This window comes from Callospermophilus lateralis, chromosome 1 (genome assembly GCF_048772815.1).
Source record: "Callospermophilus lateralis isolate mCalLat2 chromosome 1, mCalLat2.hap1, whole genome shotgun sequence".
NCBI lineage: Eukaryota > Metazoa > Chordata > Mammalia > Rodentia > Sciuridae > Callospermophilus > Callospermophilus lateralis.
Window position 1 is genome coordinate 222,656,436 of NC_135305.1, and position 12,234 is coordinate 222,668,669.

The 12,234-nt window shown below is 62.9% G+C and overlaps 1 protein-coding gene across 1 annotated transcript in view; it reads right to left on the reverse strand.

The window, feature by feature from the left end:
* Positions 1–321: 321 nt before the first annotated feature.
* The window catches only part of Atcay (ATCAY kinesin light chain interacting caytaxin), a 31,390-nt gene continuing 19,477 nt past the window's right edge, over positions 322–12,234 (reverse strand). Inside the window, exons 6-14 of the mRNA XM_077110367.1 lie at positions 11,848–11,979; positions 10,917–11,003; positions 7,866–7,964; positions 5,583–5,618; positions 3,951–4,005; positions 3,376–3,425; positions 1,463–1,589; positions 681–888; positions 322–545 (exon numbers count right to left, since the gene is read on the reverse strand). Of these exons, the coding sequence (XP_076966482.1) occupies positions 322–545; positions 681–888; positions 1,463–1,589; positions 3,376–3,425; positions 3,951–4,005; positions 5,583–5,618; positions 7,866–7,964; positions 10,917–11,003; positions 11,848–11,979 (1,018 nt within the window). The remainder of the gene's footprint in view (positions 546–680; positions 889–1,462; positions 1,590–3,375; positions 3,426–3,950; positions 4,006–5,582; positions 5,619–7,865; positions 7,965–10,916; positions 11,004–11,847; positions 11,980–12,234) is intronic.

Below are 12,234 nucleotides of genomic sequence, written 5' to 3' on the forward strand. Positions count from 1 at the left end.
GCCTCCGGCATGGCCGGGATGACAGGCGTGGCCACCTCACCAAATCTGTGATTGTTTTTTCACCCACTGAATCGGTTTCATTCCAGAGAGGCTTGGGGCCAGAAAGCACCTGGAATCACAGAGAGCAGAGCCAGGGGCCCTGGGTGCACCTCGGGGGGCCTCCCTGCAGATGGGCAAGAAAGCAGAAGCCCGCGGGAGCCGGCCTTCTGGGGCTCCTCCCTGCCCGCGGCCCCTGCCCCCGCCCCACTTTCCCTCTGGACACACAGAGGCCAGACTCCCTTCTAGGTCATAGTTTATTATGTCCCACAAACCCCCCAGAGCTCATGGAGATGACGTCTTCACATCACGACAGCGGTCATGGTCACTTCTGTGGTTAGAAATCACAAAACTCGCCTTCAGGAGGGTGCACGTGCGAACTGCCACTCTCAGGTCACAAGACAGGAAGCCAATGTCCCCTGACAAGGAGGCCTGGGTCCACTGCCTCTCAGCCACGCTGCTCCCCAGACGCAGCTCCACCGCGAGGCTCAGGTTCCGGGCGGCATGTCCTGGACAGGGCGTGCGCAAGGGGCTGTCAGACACGCCTGGCCACAGGTGGCCCCCGGAGATGCGGCCTCCCACTCGCCGGGCCTTCTTCCCTCTGGAGGGTCTGCTGTGGCCAGCAGGGGTCCTCGGCTACTCGCGCCTGTGGCTGCTGGTGATCCGAGGGGTGGTGGGTGCACTGGGCGGAGCCCGGGCCCCTCGAGGCGGATGGGCCTCCCTCACGCCGTCGCCCGCCGCTGTAGGCACTGGTTGTGGGAGGGTAGACCGGGCCCGTCCTGTCCCTGGCTCCTTCGTCCCTCTGGGGGAGAACCCGGTCTTCAGTGAGGACGAGGCTTGGGGGTCGCGGTCCTGATGGGCAAGGAGAGTCACAGCAGGCAGCCTGCCCTGGTCATCCGGACTGAGCCGTGTGGCTGTGTGGCATCTGGCGGGGCCTCCCCGGAAGGGCCAGTGCTGTCCTGCGCAGGCTGTAGGGACGCGCCCCGGCTGTGGGGACGCGGGGCCTCCCGGGCCTCCTGTGGCTCTTGCTTCGCCGGGACCACCAGCAGAGCCCCGGGACCAGGTGCTGTGGGGAGAAGGGCTGCCCTGTGTGGTCAGTGAGGGATGGCCCCGGGCAGCAGGGTCTGGGGGCAGCCGACAGAGGCCTGTCTCGTGGCAGCGGCCGCCTCAGGCCCCAGGTGACATGTGTCCTGGGACACCATCACTGTCCTCGCCCTTTATTGGACACCTAGGAAATGGGGATTTACGCATCTCCATCCCCCATGGTCCAGCCTCCCTGGGTCAGAAGTGGGTGTCCCCCGGAGTGTCCCCGGCCCAGCACGGTCGCTTGTGACGGGCTCCCAGGCCCATCGCCCCTCAGAAGCTCCGTCGTCCCCAGGTGGGAGATGCTGGCGTGTGGGACAGGAGGCCGAGGCCACTGTCCCACCTGGCACCTCGTTGTGCCCCGGACCTCGCGGGAATGACCAGACATGCCCTGCTGGGCCAGGTCCACACCCGCTGGACATTTCACCTGGCGGGTCACCTGGGCGTCGATGGACTTGCTGACGCGCCCCCTGCGGAGGCAGGAGGAGAGGCCTCGGGAGGTGCCTGCTGGACTTTTGCTTGGGTTCATCAGGGACAGCGACACAGCCTGGAGCACCAGCGGGGCCCGTTCCACAGACAGCAGACACTGCGGGTCCTGGGCTTACGGACCCTCCTGAGGCCTGTCCCCGGCAGGTCTGTCCGTCTTTCACCCGCCAGACCCCGGCTCCCCGGAGGAGGACCAGGTCCGAGCTGGGGACGCGGGTGCCCCCTGCTCAGCACCCCGGGACTTATTTCCCACCATCTTCAGAAGCCTCGGCCTCCGGCCTCCTCCTGCAGCCTCCTCTCCCAGGTCTGCACTTCCGGAACCCGCCTGGCGCAGAGCTGGCTGCCCGACCTCTGTCCTCAGTGGGAAGCCTGTGGGGTGTCCCAACCTGGCCCGGGGGTCAGGCCAGGGAGGGGGCACAGCTGTCCCCTTGGAAGGAGGTCCTGGTTGGATGCCCTGTGGCGTGGCGATCCAGTTAGAGGGCGTGAGCGGGTTCTGATTGAGGCCGGTGGGTCTTGCCACCGGACAAGGCTCCTCGGTAGCCGTCTCACTCATGCGATCAGCTCAGTGTCTCCCAGGGAGAGGGGGTGTCCTTGGAGGTGACAGGGGCCAGGCGAATGACAATCCAGGGGTGTGAACTGGGAAGTGAGGCTGAGGTCAGGTGATGCCCAGGCCTGGCCCTCGGGGGACTGAGCTCAGGCCTGAGGCCGGGCTGCGGGGGCCACGTTCCAAAAGGAAGGGCACAGGACAAAACAGGGAGCCGGGGTGGTCGGTGGCTCCAACCTGGACCACGTCAGGGACAGAGGGACCTCCGCCTGTGCCCAGCACTGGCCAGGGCCAGCTAGGACAGCAAGAGGTGTCCTGTAGCCTCAGGGGCTGGGGGCAGGGTCAGAGGTCACCAGGGTCCTCTGGAAGCGGGAGGAGCCGGACCTTCTCCGGACACTCTAGCACTGCCTCGTTTTTAAAAAAATAAAATAAAATGTTTTAAAGCAGCTGAAAAGAGGCTGGGGCTCAGAGGTGGTGGGGACAGGGCCGGCCGGGGACAGGGACGGGCGAGCAGGTCCGGGCTGGAGGGCGTCTGTCGAGTTTCTTGGCATCTGGAATCTTCTTTTGTCTTCTCCACGCTCAGCCGCCTCAGGACATGCTGGGGACACACACAGGCCAGCTAAAGTGGAGAATGCCCTTCCCCGTGGGTGGGGTCCAGAAGAATGACCCCCCAGCCCGAGAGCCTTTCTAGCAGGAGTGGCTTCTGCTCTTCAAGGCAGGTCACCTGCCACCCACCTACCCATGTGGCTTTGACAGGAGCCTCCCTCCTGGTGCCCGGGCAGAAGAACAGGTCCCAGGGCTGTGGTCCTCGTCCAGACTGGACGGAGGTGTCCACCCACCATCCTCCACCCCTCTACCCACCCACCCACCCACTGACCACCCGCCTATCCATCCTCCTTCCTTCAACATCATCATCTGTCCACCAGTAAGCAGCAGGGTCGGACACTCTCTGGGTATTTTGAAGTTGATGACGCGTTTAAAAGTATAAAGAGGCGAAAGAAGGACTCGTAAGAGTGATGGGTGGGTGATGTCACCTGGTCATCGTCAACCTGCCTGGGTGACTGCACCCCTGCCGTACAGGGCAGGGTCATCGGCGTGGGTGACCACTGCCCCGCACCCCCAGACAGTACGCCTCGCCCCCAGTAAGCCGTGGTGCGGCTGTCCCAAGGCTGGGCCCCACTCAGAACACTCGGAAAAGGTCACCAACCACCCAGCGTCACACCCACCTCGTTTCCTGATCCTCGGTGACCAGGTCAGGCCTGTGGGAGAGAGGAGACTCAGTGCCATTTACCTGTTTGGGGCCTGAACCCGCCCTGGTCAGCACTGGGGCCCACGGGGACTGACTCTGCCTGGCCTGGGTCTGGTACAGAGAGGTGTCACCTGCCGGGTGACAGATGAGCCAGGCTGCGGGCTGCGTGGCCACAGGCCAGGCCCCTCACTGCTGCCAGGAGTCCCCTAAAGCTGCTCGGGGCTCACAAGCCTGGGGAGGCTGAGTCTATGCACCAGGACGTTGACAAGGTCACCTTCTAGAACCTTCTCTGAGAGCAGAACTTGGTCTCCTGGTGTGTGCTGATGCAGGGAGAAGGAGGGGACGGTCCCTGTTGGAGGCCCTGACCTCGGGAAGCTCCGAGGGCGACAGACACAGAACAGGTGACCAGGGAGCTACCTTAACTCACTACACACCAACGTCACTGTGAGCGGCTCCCCAGAAACACGTGTGCCCGTCACCGGGCCAGGCAGCCCGTGGGTGTCACCTCTCGCCCCGTGGCCACCTGCACACTTACCCGTCCTCCTCCGACGCCGCCTCTGCCCTCTCCTCAGGCCTGGGCAGGAGGAACTCTGGCTGGGGCCTCGCGCTGTGGACAGAGAGCGCCAGGTGACGAGGTGGGCCAGCGGGCTGTCTGGCCCGGGCTGATGGTGGCCTGGGGACGGTTCAGGGCTGGTCGTGCTGGGCCCGAGGGGGAGACGGGTGCACTGCTGTCCAGTATGGGAGTGTCCTGGTCATTGGCAGCCATAGAAGTGGGCCTGAGGGGCCCCAGGGAGGAGGGCCCTGGGCTGCTGTTCCGCAGACGCTGTGGCACCTGCGGTCACGTGGGTGTGGGTGCTGTCTGCCGTCCATCTCTCATTGAGGACTGGGCAGCACAGTTCACAGGGGAAGGTCAGGGGCGAGGACAGGTGGTGACCACACACCAGGGCAGCACTGTGGACAGGCCAGGAGCTGGCCGCGCAGCGCTGGTGGCTGTAGCAGGGGAGAGGCGGCAGGAGGGGCCTCAGGAGCCACACCGAGGGGCCCTGTGACCCTGTGACCCACAGTCCCACTGTGGGGACATGCCCAGAGGAGTGGACTGCAGGGATGTGGACAGTCCTCATGCCCATGTGAGGGGCATGAGGAAAGGGTGGCACCTGCTACCTGCCACCCCTGCTACTGGACCTGGGACGTGGTGTCCAGTGACAGCCAGATACAGGGACCCTCTCCTGGGAGGTGCTCAGCCTTGGAGCCATTGAGACGGGAGGTGGCCTGGTGGGCGCCGGGTGGGGGGCCCAAGCTGGTGTGGAGGGGACAGAGCTTCAGCCTGGGGGGACGGAGAGCCCTGGAGAGGGTGGGGGGCGGTGCACGGCCCTGGGTCTGCCCCATGCCCTGAGCTGTGCCCCTGGACAGGGGCGGGGGTCAGTTTCATGTTGTGTCTGTTAATCACGACAAGAGCTTCCTAAGGACAGGCGGAAGGAGAGAGGCGGGACGCGGGAGAGCCTGGGCCACCTGCCCTGCCGCCTCCCCTCCACCTGCCCTCCCCGTGGCTCCACGTCAGGCACCGGAGTGCTCCTGGGCAGTCCAGTGAGGTGTCTCTGTCCTCTGCTATTTGGTCCAGGACGCTGTCATATTCACCTCTGCTTTCCCTGAGCCTGTCGTGACCCACCAAGAGCCCCAGCTCTCTCATGGACTTGCTGTGTGTCCTCGGGCAGGTGCCTTACCCTCTCTGAGCTTCCCTAGGCAACTCTCAACGGTTGTGAAACCATCCAGGAAATCTCTATAAGTGGGAAGGGCTGAAACATTCCTGGAATTCTGTGCACTCTGCTGATGGTTGTGCATGTGTGGGGCGAGGGGCAGGCTGCCTTCCCTCTGCAAAGGGGGAGCTCAGCACCAGGGCAGCAGGGTCCTGTGTTGAGCGTGAGCCCTGGTCACCCTCACCGCCCAGGGGTTTTACGCTGTTCCTGGTTTCCCAGAACACCCTCCAAGGTGCTTCTAAGTACTTCCCTAAAGCCACCGTGTGGCTGCGTGGGGGAGCGAGGACCCCACCTGGCCCACCACAAGGCCCTCTCCTGAGCCCAGCGTGGACCTTCCTGGGTCCCGTTGAGCCAGAGCCAATAGGCCCCCCTCGTATGACAGCCCCGGCAGCCCCCGCCCCGGCAGCCTTCCCGAGGGCTCTGCACACACCTCTCTCTCCGCGCTCTGAGTCTTTCCTCTTCGTACCTGAAAGAAAGAAGCCAAGGTGGGTGCAGCCTGCTTTCCGGAGGGTTCTTGCTGGGGAGTGACCCTCCCGCGCTCTCTGTGCTGGGCTGGAGCCCGGGACTTTGCACATGGGAGACGGTGCTCAGCCTGGGGCCGCACCCCAGCCCTCTGGTTTTGGGCAGAGAAAGAATCCTGTGGTCGTGGCTGCCCGCACCGGGCTGCAGAGCAATAAGGAGCCCCCGAGCCAGCCGCTGGGCGGCCACCTTGCCCCGTGCCTCGCCTGCAGACCCTGAGCGGAGGGTCTGTTCCACTGGCGAGTCCAGCATCTGCACAGAGGGGCGCTTGGCTGACTGGCTTTGCCACCAGCGATTGGGTAGGACCCTCCCACCACAAGGCCCCGGATGCTCGGGAGGCAGGACCCAGATCCAGCTCCACAGTCGTTCTCTGTGAAGGGCCCCGAATGCGAGTTCCCAGCTTCAAGCCCCAGGCAGTCTGTTCCGACTGCCTCAGTGGGCCACCACTGCAGAAATGCAGTCACAAGTGACTGGTGACCCCGGGGTGTGCCACCATGTCAATAAAACTTTATTTATGGGGCTGGGATTGTGGCTCAGTGGCAGAGCGCTCGCCTAGCACGGGCGGGACCCGGGTTCGATCCTCAGCACCACATAAAAATAAAGGTATGGTGTTGTGTCCATCTACACCTAAAAAAAATAAATATTTTTTGTTAAAAAAACTTTATTTATAAAAATGAGCAGAGGAGCCAGGCGCGGTGGTGCTCGCCTGTCATCCCAGCAGCTCTGGAGGCTGAGGCAGGAGGATCCTCAGTTCAAGGCCAGCCTCTGCAATGGCGAGGCACTGAGCAACTCAGTGAGACCCTGTCTCTAAATAAAATGTATAAAAAAAGGGCTGGGGGGTGTGGCTCAGTGGTTGAGAACTAGCACATGTGAGGCATTGGGTTCAATCCTCGGCACCACATCAAAACAAACAAACAAATAAAGGCATTGTGTCCATCTACAACTAAAAAAAATATTTAAAAAGGGGCTGGGGATGTGGCTCAGTAGCTAAGCACCCCTGGGTTCAATTCCTGGTACAATATATACATATAGAATGTCATAGATACCTTTTTTTTTTTTAATGGTGCTGGAGATGCGCCCTGGGCCTCACACATGGCCAGGTGAGTGCTACCACTGAGCCTCACCCCAAATCTTTGATGCATTTTCGATTATTAATGTCTAGGTTGCAAAAATATATTCTGAACAGAGACCAAAATGTAAATATGGGGAGCTGACACACATAAAGCCTGCTTCCTGCAGCGCTGAGGCACAACTCCGGCTTTCTAGACTCGCAGTCTGGTCATCGTGTGACCTCAGGGAAGGACAAATTGTGATGGTTCCTTTGAGGTGCAGGAACAATTCGGGATTTTTTTACTGTGGCGGGTGGGAAGGGAACATGGGGCGGCTGCTGGGGAACCGAGCTGTGGTTCCTCAACAGCTGGACGCGGAGTCGCCTCCGAGTCTACTGCTGGGCCCACCCGTGAGAGCTGGTGGGGTCTCCAGGGAGCACGTCCAGGTCGCAGCAGCCACAGGGTGGAGAGGCCGACACCCCCACCAAAGTGGGGCTCAGGGTGCGGCCAGCCACACTCTGGTGTCACTCGTTCTTAGCGGAAGGGCACCCAATGCCTGCTGCCCGTGACGGACCTGAGACACGGTGCTCAGTGACACAAGCCATACACAAAGGGACACATGGCAGCCTCCACCCCAGGGGGTCCCTGGGGTCTCAGAGCCACAGAGAAGCAGCGTGGTGGGAGCCGGGCTGGGGGACGGGAGCCGGGCTGGGGGACGGGAGCCGGGCTGGGGGACGGGAGCCGGGCTGGGGGACGGGAGCCGGGCTGGGGGACGGGAGCGGGTGTGGAGGGTCAGAGCTCCATCCTGGGGGTCGAGAAGCTCTGGAGGGGGTGGTGGGGACGGCCGCTCAGCCCGAGACTGCCCGTGCCCCTGAGCTGTGCTTGGACACGGGCAGCATGGTCAATTGCGTGGTCTGTGGGTCTACCACAGATTTGACCATGATGCTGAGGAGAGTTGGGTGGCATGGAGCCTTGGGGACCTGTTGGCTTCATTCTTAGTGAAAAAAAAGGGCAAGATGCGTGGCTTGCCCTCCCATCCCCGGCACACCTGGCCGGACCCCAGGGCTCCAGGAAGCAGAGCCTGGGGCAGGGACCCCCTCCCAGGGGGTCGGCTGGTGGGGCGGTGGCGGTGTGGGGACACTCACTGCAGCACACACTCTGGGATCTGCACGTGCTCCATGGGGATCAGCTGCTCCAGGGCCTCCAGGCTGTGCACATACTGGATCTTGCTGACGAACTTGACACTGCAGGACGGGGGTGGGGGTGGGGGGGCGTCTGAGTGCCCAGAGAGCCCAGGAGGCCCTCCCCGGAGCCCAGCACTGCCCAGCCAGGGACGGGCCAGGGACTCCAGTGCTTTCGCTCCTCGGCCCATTTCCCCAGGGATGCTTTTCCTCGGAGGCCCTGCCCGCGAGGGCACCACGGCCACTCGGGCAAGGGAAGCGGGTCGCCGGCCTCTGCCTGCTCCTCCTCCTCCTCCTTTTCAGTACTGGGAGCTGAGCCCACTGCGGAGCTGCCCCCGCCCTGTTCATTCATTTATTTTGAGATGGTGTCTGGCTAAGTTGCCTGGACTGGCCTTGACCTTGCGTCCTCCTGCCTCAGCCTCCGGTCACCGGACTGCCAGTGCATGTGCCAGCTGTCACAGCCCGTCCTGGGGACAGTGCTCGCTTCCTGTTGGAGCCTGGGCTCCGGCTGCGGGAACCCAGGAGGCACCTCATTGGCAGCGCGGGGCTCAAACTCATGGTTTCTTTGTTGTTGGTTTTTTTTTTTTTTTCTTTAATTAAAGCTAAATTTGAAGAAATGCCATGAAAGCTTTTCAAGGTGACATAGCAAAGTCGTCACTGAAAACTGGGCTGCGGGAGGAAGGCCAGGTCCGGGCAGGCGGCCGCAGGGCTGTGTGTCTGGGCTTCTGTGTTTGGACGTCCCCTGGAAACGGCTCAGCTTCCTGGAGGGCTCTGGGCGGCGGCCCAGGGCCAGGGCAGGAGCAGAACCTATGCAGATGTTTCCTGGCCGTTGCTGAGTGGCCCTCTGTGTCGCGGGGGGGAGGAGGACGCTTCTACGAACTTCAGATTTATTTCGCAATCTGAAAGCCCCTGGAGCAGTGTCCCTGGAGCAGTGTCCCTGGACCAGAGGCGCCAGCAGCCGGCATGACAGGGCCAAGGGTCACTGGAGAGGCCGCGGCTCTGGCCACCTCGGGGCGCTCCCCCAGCTCCTGGGAGAGTCCTAGACCATCAGTCAGCCCGACAGCCTAGAGCTGCTCCCCAGGCAGGCACCAGCCTCACAGTGACAGGGACACAGTGCCACCCCACCATCAGGAGCCGAGCCTCCTTCCCTGAGGGAACTGGGGGACAGCGGGTCCTCAGCACCGCACCGCGGGTGTCGGCGGCCTGCAGCTGCCATTCTGGGCTCCTGGCTTCTCCTGGGGACTCTTGTGCCCACTAAAGAGACCCAGGAAAAGAAACCCAAAGTGACAGAATTACCCCGTTAAAGGCAAAGGCCCAGCTAAGGCAGCCTGTGGGGAGCAGGGCGGACGGAGGCCCCCACCCTGGAGGGCGCGCTCGGCCTTCCTGGGGAAATGGGTCATCAGCCTGATCTGCTCAACACATCAGCGTGACATGCTAACACAGGCAATCTGCATGCTATGCAAATAACGTGTGTGGATCAGCCCCAGGAGGCGCCCTGACAGGCCCTTGAGGCAGACCTGAGCTGGGGGCGCAGGGGCAGGGCCGGTCCCTAGCTCCCCCAGAGCCCCCCTAACTCTCCCAGAGCGTCTCAGCAGGAGACGGAGGGAGCTAAGGACCTTTGTTTAATTCAGTGTCTGAATTAAGTAAATTAAACCTGCGTGACATCGCCTGGGGTCAGGGGCATTTAACACACACCTAGCAGACCTGGGGCGCTGGGTCCGAACAGTCCAGAGGCAGGTGACCTGTGGGCCCTGGAGCGTCCCATCTGGTAACACGTCTTTGTTGACTGGGGGCCATGAGTCCTGACACATGGTCCCTGCTAAAGATGGGACTCATGGGACCCTGGTGGAGCTGGAGTCTGGCCCAGGTCAGCCCCACAGGGGTTCTGCCTGGTGTGCATGGGCCCCCGACAAAAATCCTGGGTGCCCCATTGCTGGGAGAGTTAGGAGGGTCCCGAGTGACCTCCAGAGGGGACACGGGTTGCGTGGGCTCTCTGGGGCCTCTTCTCCTCTCGGGTTTTCACCTGTGTCTTTCGCTGGACTGACGGGGACTGAGCACAGCAGCTCCCCTGAGTGGTCTCGGGCCGCAGCCCACCCGTGGTTCCTGGCCCAGTGGGTCCCAGGCGTGGAGGGGGTTGGCTGGGTGACACTGTTCGGGGGAGCCATTGGCCCACACAGGTTCTGCAGTGGGTGGAGCAAGGCTCGCCTCCCGAGTGGCCTTGCCGTGTGATTCTCGGTGAGTTCTTGACCCTCTCGGGCCTCGGTTCTCGGTTTCCCTGTGCCCAAGACTGGGACAGTGACAGCAGCCTCTCGGGTGACGGTCGTAACTAGTAAGAAGCGCTCAGCCTGCGGAGCCGCTGTGGCTGCCAGTCCCCCTGCGGGCCCACACCCTGCCCGCACGCACATGTGGATGTCTGAAGTGGGGCCAGGCACAGCGGCCGTGGCTGTCCTCCGGTGGTTGGGAGGCCGAGGCAGGAGGATTGAGAGTCCAGGGCCAGCCTGGGCGACTCAGCAAGGCCCTGAGCAACTAAGCAAGACCCTGTCTTAAAATCAGAGAAAAGGGCTGGGGTCCAGCCGGGCGGGGGGCTCCGGGTCCACCCCAGGGCGGAAAACCAAACGAAAATACCAAGTGCTGGGAGGGGAGTGTTCCAGACTCCAGTTTTAAGGCGTTTTTGGAACATTTTCATATATATCACGTGTGATCCTTCAGAGGGGCTCAAACACGGAATTCCCTGTGTTTCCTGTGCACCCCAGGCACGCAGCCCGAGGGGGATCTTGTGCAGACGTTTTTGGTGAATCTGCGTTTTGACTGAGAAGCGTCCCGGGGTCGGGATGGAGCTGGCCACTCGCAGCCTCATTCCACTGAATGAGGAGCGAAAGCTTTAGATTTTGGATTTGGGATTTTTGCACTGGGTAAGCCCGGTCAAGGCAAGGACAGCAGATGTTCTCGAGCAGCTAGAGACACACCCGTGGAACCCACCGCTGCCTGCCGCTGGCCGCTGGCCGCTTGCCTTACCTGATGAAGGGGCGGGAGATGGCCAGCACGGTGCGAATGAACCAGGACGGGTGGACGATGATCAGGGACTTCAGGTTCTTCCGCAGTCTGTGTGGGAGGCACAGGAGACCAGTTGGCCCCGCAGTAAGCCCTGGGGAGGTGGGAGGGCCACCGCCTGGCCGCGGCTCTGGTGGCCTGCCCCTAGGGAGCTGAGTTGGGGGGGACCCACTGTAGTAGTAAGGGGGCCTGGTGGGCAAGGCATAAGCTGCTGAGACTTGTCACCATCCAGTGTCCTGGATGGTGAGGGCCCAGGGTGGCCTCTGGTCACATGGAGCTGGGCGCAGGGTGTGTGGGCAGCCTCGGCCGGTGGGTGTAACAACCCAGAGGTGGACGCAGGTCCTCCCAGCCGGGACGCCTGCGGAAGGAGGGGGCTCTGATACCGCTGCCGAGGGAGGGGCTGAGGAGGAGGAGCCACCCAGGGGCAGAGCCCGTGCCGGACCGCCCTGTAGGACCTTCCTACAGGAGGCCCTGGACGCCAGGCTCCCAGAGGGCAGCAGCAGGGGCGCCAGGGCTGAGGGGCACGGGGAGCGGGGAGGCAGCTGCACAGTGAGCGCGTTCACAGCAGGCGTCGTGCAGTTAAAGGGACAGCAAAGGTGCGGCCCCCTTATCCCAAATGACTGCTGTCCTTCAGGGAGAACCTGGGCACAGACCGGGGAGACGCTGTGCGCAGACGCAGGTGGAGGCTGGGCCTCGCTCTGCCAAGGATGCCAGAGTCAGACTCCAGCCGACACTGGGCAGAGTCTGGACTCTCTCCTTTGGGCCCAGAGGCCAGGCCCGCCCATCTGGGCTCCAGGACTCAGCAGCGTAGCTACTGGAGACTCCATCCGCTCCCTCTCCCTCTCCCTCGACAGCCCCAGCAGCGCTGTCCACCCGCCCACCCGCGGGTCCTCACCTCCTGTCAATCATCTGGTAGCACTTCTTCAGCCAGCCGAGGCCCGGCATCCTCCGCCGGGGCGTGGCGCCGTTCAGGTACACGATCATGTAGTCCTCGGCCACCAGGAGCTCCAGGCTGCTGATGACGTACCTGGCGGTGGAGAGGGCAGCGCCCGGGGGCGCCCAGTGTGAGGACACCCACGGGGCCGCCCTGGCCGGGCCGGCCGGTCTGCACAGGCTGGCCCCTGTCCCGGAGGCTGGGGAGACGCCGTGGGCGCCCCTCAGCAGCCGCGGCTGTTTTACTGAGCATTTACTAGGTGCCAGTCACTTGGTGTGCACACTCTCATTCAAGGTTTCCCGAGACCAACCCTAAGAATGGGTGTGGCCCTGTCCATCCACAGCTGGG